The sequence below is a fragment of the Cordyceps militaris genome (genome assembly GCF_000225605.1).
Source record: "Cordyceps militaris CM01 unplaced genomic scaffold CCM_S00006, whole genome shotgun sequence".
NCBI lineage: Eukaryota > Fungi > Ascomycota > Sordariomycetes > Hypocreales > Cordycipitaceae > Cordyceps > Cordyceps militaris.
In genome coordinates, this window is record NW_006271974.1 from 3,162,170 (window position 1) to 3,173,986 (window position 11,817).

Below are 11,817 nucleotides of genomic sequence, written 5' to 3' on the forward strand. Positions count from 1 at the left end.
TAGTTTTTTACCTTTATAGATAGGGTAGGATTTTCCTTAGAAAAGAATATAGCCTATTCCTATATTACCTTTTATATCTATTAAGCTATTTAAAAAGGTGGTAAGGTAGTAGTTTATTCTTATCTTAAGCTATTATTAGAAGAAGCTAGTTTCTATAGCCTTATCCTAGTATACTTCTTTAGGGAGGTATACTAGTAGTTAGAGTAGTAGGTATTTAAATACTAGAATACTCTTATAGGTATTAACTATTATTATTAGGTATTATTACTTCTAGGGGCTTATTACTCTATTTTTATTCTTAAAACCCTTAATCTTATATACTAATAAATACTTCTTATTAAGTAACTAAAGCTATAGTATATAGTAATCTCTTATCCTATTAAAGAGTAGGTAGATTAGTAGGGTACTTAACTCCTATTAAAGGGTAGTAATTAGTATAGTTTTCTATACTAGGATAATACCTTAGATACTAAGTATTATATATTTTTATATCTTATCTAGCTACTTAAAAAGTCCTATCTTAACCTACTTAAAGGTCTTATCTTAGTTCTTTTTATAGGAGGGTTTTATACTACCTATATACTAGAGTTCTACCCTAAAGAGGAGTTTTAATAGTACTATAGTATAGAGGGCTTTCTTAGTAAAAATAGAGGTAATACCCTAAAGTACCTAGCTAAGTCCCTTAATATATCTAGTAAAAGTCCTTACTTTCTTTATCTATTCCTTAATATAGGTCTTAAATAAGAGTATAAAGTCTAGGTATATACCTAGCTACTTTATACTTTTCTTAATAGGTATTATAAGGTCCTTATAGTATAGAGTATCTATATATTTATCTTTCTTATAAGAAAAGAGAATAGCTTCTATCTTAATAGGGTCTAGGGTTACTTTACTATCTCTAGTAACCTTAATTACTTTATTAAGTTTCTCTTAGGCTCTAATAACTAGGTCTTATTAGTCTTAACCTATTACTAAAGTACCCCTATTATTAATATAGCTATACTAATAGGCCTCTTTATATAGGTATCCTATACTAAGGAGGAAGAGTATTAGTAAGATAGGTAAGCCTTATAGGAGACTATAGACTAGCTTAACTATATTTCCTTGGAAGTTATTGATCCAGATTTGTACCTTTCTGCTTATAAGGAAGGAGCCTATCTATATGATAATAGTCTTTATCGATGCTTTCTACTAGCTTCCTATTGAAATTCCTCTTTACCTTCTAAACTATTCTTTAAAACTCCTTCTTTAAGCTGCTTACTGCTATAGTATTCCTTTACACTTCTCTTACTATATAGCGTTATAAGGTCTAATATTCCTTATTCTACTATAATACCCCCTTTTTATCTTATATTAGTACTATTCTATATACCTTTAATATTAAGTTAAGGGCTTCTACTAAGTTAATAGCTAGGGCCTTAAGGCTTTATATAGATTTATAGTCTTTATCTTATAGTATTTAAGTACTATTTTTAAGATATTTAATAAACTTTAGGACTTACTCTTTTTAAAGATATAGTCTATTAGTAGGTTTTATTAGTAGTACTATATTTAGAATTATAGTAATTAGGGTTAAATAATCTAATAAGGTATATAGATATAGTAAAATACTTATATAAGTAAGGGGGATATTTAATACTATTAGGTCTAGTATATTATTAATATTATATATAAGGGTATTATTAGAGTTTAATACTTAAAGATTTTATTTAAAAAACTAACCTATTAGATTAGTTACTTTAGTACTTATAATTATACCTAGCTACTATTTATAGTAGTATATATTAAAGTCTCTAGTAATAAGAGTTTTTTTTAGTATAGTTTATTTCTTTAGGGTTTTAATAATATAGAGTTTATTATTATTATAGTATATATTTAGGAAATAGTATCTTAAGATTAACACTCTAACTATATCTTAATAGAGAGGGCTAAGGAGTTACTAGACTACTAGTTAATATAATTATTTTAAAATATAGGTAAGAACCTTTAGTTAGGTATTAATTCCTTTAGAGGCTAACTATTATTAAATAGGGGTAATATAGGTATAATCCCTATATATTACTATCTTTTAATTCTTTAAGAACTATAGCTCCTATAGGAGTATAATATTAGCTTTAATTTCTTTAGTAAATATAAGTATATAGTTATATATACTAATAGCTTTAGTAATATTAACTTAAAAAATAGTTAGGTATTCTATTATTAAGAGGATTTTAATACTTTTTTTATAGCTAACTAACTATATCTACTCTTTTAAGTAGGTATAGGTATAGGGGGTTTAGTATCTATAGAGAATAGTAATATTATATTAATATTAAAGAAAAGGCTACCTTTACTTACTAGTATAGCTATTACTACTATATTAATCTACTCTATACCCTAGATATTTATAGCTTTATCTTCTATAGGCTCCTTAGGGGTAGTAGTATCTTTAGCTTAAACTATAGAGTTACTATCTATATTATAGTCTACTATATTAAAGGCTATAGATAAGTTATTATCTATTTAGTTTAAGCTAGGGTTTAGGTAGGCTTACTAGGTAAGTTAGCTTTAAATAGTATTCTTAAGGAGAACTGCCTTAAATATTATAGTTCCTTTCTATTATATAGCTTTTAGCTAAGGTTTTATAGGTTTATTAATATTACTACTTTTATTAATCTTAGGTTTAGTTAAATAGGTTTTATTATCTACTAGGTATAGTTTATAGTAGTTAGTATATTATAGGCTAGTATAGTACTAAGGGGCTTTATATCTATCTTTACTATAGTTAAAGTAGATCTTATAGGTTTAGTAGATATATAGGTTATATTATTACTTATATACCTTATATAGTTATATCTTAATAAGTAGTTTTATTAATCTTATTAGCTTACTATTAAAGATCTAGAAAGGTAGTACCTTTAAGGTAAATTTAATAATAATTATCTAATAGTCTTACCTCTTTATAGTAAGGGTTAGTTAGAACTACTTTAAGGTAATTCCTATTATAATCTTAATAGTATCCTTAATAAGGAGGGAAGTAGTAATAGGTATACTAGTCTAGTTTATAATAACTTATAGGATAGACTTAAGTATATAAATAGTTTAAGACTTAGATTTTTTAATATAAGTTATATTAAGTAATTAAGATAGCTAAGGGTTACTATTAAGTATAGCTATACTAACTTATTAGTTTCTAGGGGTAATAGTAATACTAGAAGGTATTTAAGAAATCTAGCTAATATTCTTAGTCTTAATCTTATAAACTTTTATAATTTTCTAATAGATATAGTAAAGATTAATTATCTATATCTTAGCTCCCTTTAGGATTTAAATAAGGATTTAGTTATCTAGCTAATAAGGTCCTTATAATCTACCTTATATACTAGTCTATCCCTTTCTAATAACTAGAATATCCTTCTATAAGTTTCTAGGTTTAATTAGTTATTATTTATAGCTATAGCTAGTACTAAGTAATTCTAGTCTTCCTTTTATAGCTATATCTTTATAAGATATTAAAGGATTTAGGGTTTTAACTATACCTAAGATAGGTATAGGTTTATTATACTTAGTTAAGTTAATAACCTTCTTAATAGTAATATTAATAATATCTTAGTATCTCTATACTACTTTAGTATCTTCTAGCTTATTAAACTAGCTTAAAGATATATTTAGAGTAGTAGCTAGGACCTTTTTTACTTTATAGAGAGATTAGTATATATAAAAGGCTTAATTAAGGGTAGCTTTAATTAGTATAGTAAAGTAGGTAATAAGATTAATAAAGATAAGTTTTAATATAGGTTAGTAGTTATTCTTATTATCTTAAGCTCTTTATCTTTAAAGGTTATCTTTAGAATATACTCTCTTATTAAAGACTAAACTATACTCTTTTTAAAGGGAGTTAAGATCTCTTTAACTTAGCTAGAGGGTTAAATATTCTATTATTTATAAGGGGATAGGCTCTATTAGTTATAAGACTAGTAGTATACCTATAGTGTTAGCCTATATAGCTAGAAGAAAAAAGGGGGGTTTTAAAGCTTATTAAGCGTAAGGTAATATCTTACGTGGGGTACTAATAGCCCCACTAATAAGGAATTTAATAGAGGGGAGAGTTGAAGCGCATCCTCATGTTCAATCTCCCTGGTCGAAAATATGATGCACCCAGTATTTGCGTTGATGTTAAGCGGGCGACGGCTGCTATGGAAGAAGGACCGCTTGCCGGACAGCTCGTCCCCGCAGCCGACGTGGAATGTGACAATGTTCAGGTCAGGCACGTTCCATGTCCGGCGAGCAACTTCAAACGCCTCCCTGTTGGAAAAACACACACGCATCTGCTCGGCCCTGGATGACCTGGAACAGTCCACGCTCTTCAGGTGGCTGGTGTGGTCTAGGACGACAGTTGTCGGATAACTCTGCCTCTGTTGAAAGGACAAGCAGACTTGACGTAATTGCTGGATGTCATAAAATCATGGATATCAGAGTTTGGAAGGCTGGCCAGCCTCCCTGACTTCGTCAGGTGGCTGGGACGCCTTCTTCAAACTTAGATAAATGACGTGAACCCGTCTAGCAGATTAGAAGGAAAAAAAAAAAGAGGGCTTTTCAAGAACAACAGAATCAATGACAGCTAACTGCCTCACATAACGTGACAACAGTAGGACGGACAAACTTCGCCGCGAGGCTGCCATGCTTGGACCCATGCATGGCGGCTGGAAGAGAGAAGCAAGCACATTAGTTTCCTAATTAAAACGTTTTCAATTTTTGCATTCGGGTTGGACTACTTACGGCGATGCCCCTCCTGTGAATAGTAGAGTACATGCTCGAGCTGAGGCTCTACATGCATGAGATGGTCAGCGTCGTGGTCGGGACGGTGACCTGGATACAGTGTAATCCCATCGCCTGTGCAGGACGGGTGAAACTGAAGCAGGCCGTGTCTAGCCAAATGAAGGTTGCCAGATGCAATACTAGCGGCGAGAGCCAGCACGACCAGACCGACAGCATGTTTCCGTAACATTTCGCAGACCTTGGGGTATGGAATGTGCATCACCCTCAATTATTCGGGGGCGACTCGCATGGTTTAAATAAAAACACGAGGTTTATGGTTCTCGGTGAGACGATGGTAATTTCGCAGCATGGAGGCCTCGGCCACGGGCTATGCCCTCCTCTGGGCACCGTGTAGGCGGAGCCTTGCACGCACAATACTACAGTATCGTGAATCCAGTCTCTCCTGTCTTAGTCGGTAATTATATCTTGACGCAGTTATGAGGGTATAAAGCATGTACCGAGGATGGTTTGAGGTCGATCAATGCATCCTTAGCTTGCTTTGCTTTTTGTGGCTCAGCGCACAGATAGGCAGAGCTGCAAGGAGGTAAAACTGAGACCGCCGCGGTTGACGCGGCAGGGAATCAATCTATTGGGTGTGTGATGAGTCTTGCAACGGCATTTATCAACGGCTCATTTCGGGTAGGGCTAAGAATTGTCAAACGGGTAGTTGAGAGGGTCCAATTCCCCCCGATGCTGTTTTGCAGCCAAAGCATGTCCTAGACATGCGAGGACGATAACTTCACTTCCTTCCATTTTGGGTTATATAAACAATCGATTGAACACTGGGCGCGTCGCGTTACGTACAGGCAACCATGAGTACGGTATCGTTTGCATTTGCATTGTGTGGCTGATGTAGCGTGCCGTTCCATAATGCGCAGGGCGCGGAGGCCGAAGCCATGGCCATGTTCGACTGCCGAAATGAGAAAGAGTATGAGTTCAATTCTTGTCTTCCACTGATCTACAGATATGTCTTTTCGTGAGTTTATAAAGGACTGTATGTACCGAAACATACACAGCTCCAGACAGCGTGACGTAGCCCAAGACAGTTGAAATGCTATGACGTCCAGCCCGGCTGACGCATCACTTGAGATTCTTTCCTCCAGCTCTGCGCGGCCCGACCATCGTCCGGGTTGGCTTCCATGGTTTAGGCTTGCTTTTCGCGAAATAGCTTCATCACCTGCAAATGCTGTAGCGATTTCTAGATAGCCAGGGAGCCGGGTCTTGATTTTATTTATTGTAGGTTTTTCATGGGCACGAGCCTGGTGAGTCGGGTACATCGCCGCTCGACATTTGACATTCTGTAGGAAAGCTTTCTGAGGGTGTAGTCCGGGCAAGGGCATGCTAATAAATACCCGATCCAGGGCCGTACCAGGGGTCAGACATTGGGTCAACCAAGGCTTCGGCAAATTCGAATAAACCATAATGCGCCTTGTACCAAAATGGCGATCCAACGATGAGCCGTTGTAGGCGGCGCACCTCCGCCTCCCTCCCGCATACTTACCCTGTACTTTTGGCAGGGGACACTGGCAGTCGAATCTGACGGTGACTTGGACACACCCGCACCAATTACTGCGCCCTCGAGACCAGATCAGATTTTGGCGATATTGAGAACCCACGGTTCCATATTCAAGAGTGGCTTGTATGGAGCAATTCGGTGCTTCCTTTTTGCCTTCACAGTCTTGTATTTGCCACGGGGAAATGCAGGGCATTACATGACTCCATACGCGACTGATAGATACTCTTTCTAGTGCTGGAGTTATTGAGTACTCTGGCTAGTTTTGGACTCGGGTAGATAGAAGACTACAAAGCCGGAAAGAGAGCCAACGGTAGATTGCTTAGCAAATAATTCTTTTGATCAAGCTGATGGCACTGCAAAAGAGCCATTATTGGTGCAGATATGTCAGAATAACAGCCGGATTCGACCACGTAGCATTACATCCAGACAGTCTTTAGAGTCGCAGAACATCTCCTGGCGCTACCTACCCCACAGGTTTAACAGTGGCCACTTTTGTTCTTGCTGAACCAAAGGTGACACTCGTTTGCCCTCTCCTGTAACGAAAGACATCTTGCTTGGCCAGTAAACCATGCACGGCCGGCGTGGCTCGTTGATCAGTCACGCGCCAGATCTCGCTCTCCTCCAGGCCCAAATATAGCGTCCACATCAGCCGAGCGCCAAGAACCACCCCTCCCAGCTTTCGGATACTGTGCCGAACCAGGAAAAAAATGTTCCAGGAAAAAAATGGATAAAGTACTATGAGAACGGATCCCTGGACCACAACTACGCCGAAGAGTACCTTTTCGCTTGCGTGTACATGCGCCGCTTCTCACTCTCTGGGGGGTGGCAGCTTTCGACTAGGCTCGACTACAACCACGCCAGAAAGTGCCATCTCGTTCGCGTGTACATGCGCCGCTTCTCACTCTCTCACGGGAGGCAGCTTCCGGCTAAGTCGAGTACTCTCCACTGGTCCTATTTTGGCGCTCAGCAACAGCCCCTGGCCGCTGTGCTGCACAGTGGATGCATGGGCGGAGCCGGCTGCGACCACAAAGGAGCAAAACTGTCTTCCGCAGTAGATAGACGTGGGCATAGCATGAGTCTCCATGGTAGGTGGTGATGGTGGAGAGGAACATATTGTCGCGTTGTGACTGCGCTGTTCGCCTGTGGTCTCTTATACGCATTTGCTGCGACGAGTTGCTGCGGTAGAATGTGGCCGTTTCCAGCGGCTGAATGCTTCTTATGCCTACATAAGAGCTATGCTCTCCTACGCAAGGCTGGAGGCTGGATGCAGAGACGGGCAAATAGATAGCCATAACCAGCAGTATGTGAACTGCGCCGCGCTCAAGCGAGCACACTGATCTTCCTCGCTCTGACATGCCTTCCAGTATACCAATCGTTTTCTTCCGTTAGCGACAGCGACTCGGGCTCCGAAAGTTCTGCTCTACGTCTCCTCCCTTGGTGTAGATGTCAGAGTTGGGGTTGAGAATATCTCTCTGTAATTGGTCCACAAGTGCTTTTGGATAGTACAGCTTTGCAATGGTAGTGATGTATCCCGTGGTGGCTAGCCTGTCGTAGGGAACCAGCTTGGTGACCTCTATCGCGCTGCGCTGGACGGTCCCTTGTGCCAAAGCGGCCGGTAGCATTTGGAATATCTGTGCCGCAGCTGTAATTCAGCGGGGGAAGAAAACCGACTTGAATAAGATTACTATCGGTCAAAGGACTGCTGGAGCTACCCTACCAGGCAAAATGACGCGTGGCAACCCCGTCACAGATGCCTGGATTTGGCCAGACGGAGACGCTTGGGTAGGTACCTCGGTGAGGATTGTGGAAGGGGTTGCCCCACCCCGGGAGAGCGTGATTGCGCTTGCCGTTATGCGGCTAGTGAAACTACCTGGTATGGTCTGGCTGGTGCCGCCGCCGGCGGTCGTGTTCTCAGCTGCATTCTCATGAACTCGGTCTCCGGAGGGCGCAGGTGCAGGTGCGGGGACGGTCAGCAGACTACTCTGTACGGTTGTGTTCGCATCAATCGCCACGATATGTATAGCCGTCTGTGGCTTGGATGTGAGGGCAGGAATAGATGCCGTCGTCGCTGTCAAAGGCGGGAGAGAAGTGTCAACAATCTCCGAGGCACGATGCGATGGGGACATGACGTTCTGAGTAGCTGTATTATGTGCGGTGCGGGACAGCGTGCTGTCGAGCGTCGGCGTCCCAGTGCTGCCTGGAGTCTCGGTGATAGATTGGCTGACTGTGGTAGGGTTGGCAGAATAGAGAGAGGATGGCTTTAAAAAGTCTGCGAGAAAGTTTGTGGACGGTGTGTTCGGGACACTGGTGCTCGTCGGGGGCCGACTTGGCTCAGGTTTGTGCGTGATTGTGCTTGCCGGGCCTGCACTGTCCTCGCTTTCGGATTGAGTTGAGCTTGGACGATGCAGTGCTGTGGTCACCTCTGTGGGAGCTGCGGACTCTGTTATAGAGCTGCCTAAGCTTGACCTACCCTGTGAGGTAGTCACATGCCCGGAATTTGTTGGCTCTACTGCCGGGTTGCTGGTCAAACCTAGACTACCCCCGACAATAGTCAAAGGATCAGAATGTGTCGATTCTACTGCACGAATGCTGCTCGAGCTTAGACTGCCCTGCACTATGCTTAAATCGCTGGGGTTTGTGTGTACCGTCACCGGGGTGCTGCTCGAGTCCAGATTTACAAGCGATGGATTTTGGTCACTGGACGTTGTCAATGGGGTTATAGGGTTGCCACCTGTTGTGTTGCGGAACAGCAGGCCGCCTGCGCTACGTGGCGCTGCGCCTCGTAGGTAAAAAGCTGTGATGAGGCGCGTTATTGCAGCCAAATAAAGCAAAAGCTTCATTTGCGATTTCCCATGCCTCTGACCGAGGCCTGTTGGGCGTGTCATGCCGGTCGAAGGGGCAGTGTGCACTTATAAGTGTTTCCATGGAGCACTCTCGCATGCATAGCTGTGCCAGCTTTACGCGGTTCAACAAGTAGAATGCGGGTGCTTTTCTGTACTGTCCGCGTGGTGAGCCGATTTTGGCCTCGGGCGCAAAGTTATGACGTGAAATAGTCAAGAGCCAGAAATGGATTGTCGTATAACTCAGTGAACACTCTTATCAAGTGCATATCAATACAAGAGTGCTGACATGCTGCTGACCAGCATGCAGTTTTCTCGTTCCATAGATATAAGGAGCGAACTAACAAAATAGATAAGCAAGGAATAGCAGCCGGCAGTTTACAAACTGTACGGCAAGTCTCGTTGATTCGACTGTTCGTGTCATGGCCTCACAATCTTCCCTTCTGCGCCATCGGCGTCGCCCTCGACTGACAAAGATCTCCGCCACTGGGAATAATGCTATCGGACCAGTAGTGCCCACTTTTGCACCTTTCGATCGACTTCTTCATCGTGCCAGTTGCTGGAAACAACCGGGCTTCCAGAGGCTGAGCACGGAGTAACGGAAGTGGAGAGATACTGCGTTTCGTTAGCATGCATGACGGGTCGGAAGCAGCGTGCTTGGTATATTGGCTTGCCATCTAGAGCGACGTAGACCGTGGGACTTTTTGGTTCTTCGGTGACCAGGTTCTGACTTCCTCTCACTTCTTCCCCTAAGTCCTTCCTCAGCATTTTCTGCTGGAACTACCGGAAAAGGAACTGGCTCAGACCTCGCCACCGCGCCAGAAGGTACTTTGCTGTATTTGTCTTCTCGTTCACGCAGGATTCGTGTAACCCACTCCCTGGCGTTTTCCAATGCAGCAGCTGGGGAGTTACGGTACTGTGCGAGGTACGACGTGATCTGCGCACAGCTGAACGCGAATTCTGGAACAAGAGCAGCAAACTCTGTGGCGCATCGTGCTAACACATTAGCTTGGAAAGGTTTGGCCCCGGCAACAGGTTTGTACATAAATTTGAACAACTTTGCCGCCATAATGGCGTCCGCCAAGTTGAAATCGACTTTCAAGTCAATGCGACCCGGTCTGGTGAGAGCCTCGTCCAAATGCTTAATATAATTAGTTGTCATGATCAGAATCCGGCCTTCCCGAGAAGCGACGCCATCAAGCGTGTTCAAAAGTCCTGATAATGACACCGGATGTTTGCGCTGTTTCTGTTCCTCCCCACTCCGCGACCGATCTATTGCTACAGGATCTATGTCCTCTAGCAAGACAACGCATCTGTCTGGAAGCTCATTGAACAATTGCGCAAGAGTTTGATCGTCGACTCCTGGAATGTTGACAATGTATATATCCATCCCAAATTCGCCCGCGATCGTAGAGCTAAGGCTTGATTTGCCGGTGCCGGGTGGTCCGTAGAAAAGATAGCCGCGCCGATATGGGAGTCCTTTCTGACGGTACCATTCTCGGGTTGTCGGGTCGACAAATTCTCGCACATCGTTAAGCAATACTTCCTTCTGCTGTTCCGGGAGCATGACAGTAGAGAGTGGCCGAATTTCTTTTGTTACCCTTTTCTTCCAAAAATCACCACGATTTTCAAAAATAGTGATTTTGGCCTTCATTATTCTGCAGGTATTCGCGTCGACACTGGTCCAGGAGTCTGGTTAGAATGTGGCCGGACCTTCCAATGCAGGTGATGGAGACTATTTCTTTGCTGAAGAACCCAGTGACAACTGTTTCGGCTTGATAGTAGAGGATGTGATTTTCGAATCTGAACGGGAAGCTACCCTTCCCTGGAGAAAGGGAGATGGGCTTTTTGACAAGGCCAGAATCGCTCTTTTGGTTGGCCCATGCAACACTCACGCGGGCAATTCTCGATCTTGCAGCCTCGTTGAGTCCATGAGAGGAAACCCATGCCATCAGCATATCGTACATCTCATCCGTGCTTTCCACGCTCACAGTCGTAGCTCGGATATGTTAGAAATTTGATCGGCACCAATGGGTGTTGGTACTAACTAAAGTACGCGACGAACCATGCCTGAGCCTGATAAGCGTACGACTTCAAAATCGCAATAAATCCAAAGACGAGCATGAGCGGGCCGTAACTGTTAATACCCAAAGCAAGAAGCTGCGGCATTGCCGAATCGAAAGCCTCTGGGATCGGGAGATCCGTTATACCGAAAGGTTTTGGCGTTGATGGAGCCCGGGTGTACAAATTGCCTGCCTTACGTGTTGCGTTCATGTTGAGAGTTTTCTGTAGGTACTAGAAGAGCCGAGGAATAAGAAGAAATTTGCAAAGTGCCGCATATGTGAATTGCTTGAAACAGGGGGGTGACATACCGGGGATAGATAGCTTTTTATACATGAGCTGTACGAGACTATTCACTTGACAGGAACCGTTTTAGCAGACATGACGGACTTCGAGTACCCCTGGCTAACACTCCGTCGTGTTCAGATAGTGCAGGATGAGTGGTCGCTTCTGCAATATGCATGCACACTGTTTGTGATACATCATAGGCTGCTCTGGATCAAGAGACCCGCATGCAGGAGCTGACATTGCTACGAGTCTACCAAGACATTTCTGCAAGCCATACCACATATCGTGCGAGCTTGAGCTGAGGGGTGGGTT

The 11,817-nt window shown here is 42.4% G+C and overlaps 1 protein-coding gene across 1 annotated transcript; it reads right to left on the minus strand.

Moving 5' to 3' along the window:
- Positions 1 to 6,779: 6,779 nt before the first annotated feature.
- Positions 6,780 to 11,430, minus strand: CCM_08243 (mitochondrial chaperone bcs1, putative; the record flags this gene model as incomplete). The annotated part of the gene is made up of 9 exons (XM_006673381.1): positions 6,780 to 7,002; positions 7,095 to 7,162; positions 7,227 to 7,448; positions 7,741 to 7,947; positions 8,029 to 9,224; positions 9,629 to 9,771; positions 9,858 to 10,814; positions 10,870 to 11,133; positions 11,222 to 11,430. 9 exons carry the CDS (start codon positions 11,428 to 11,430, stop codon positions 6,780 to 6,782), a joined length of 3,489 nt encoding a protein of 1,162 aa, XP_006673444.1.
- Between the last annotated feature and the right edge of the window lie 387 nt (positions 11,431 to 11,817).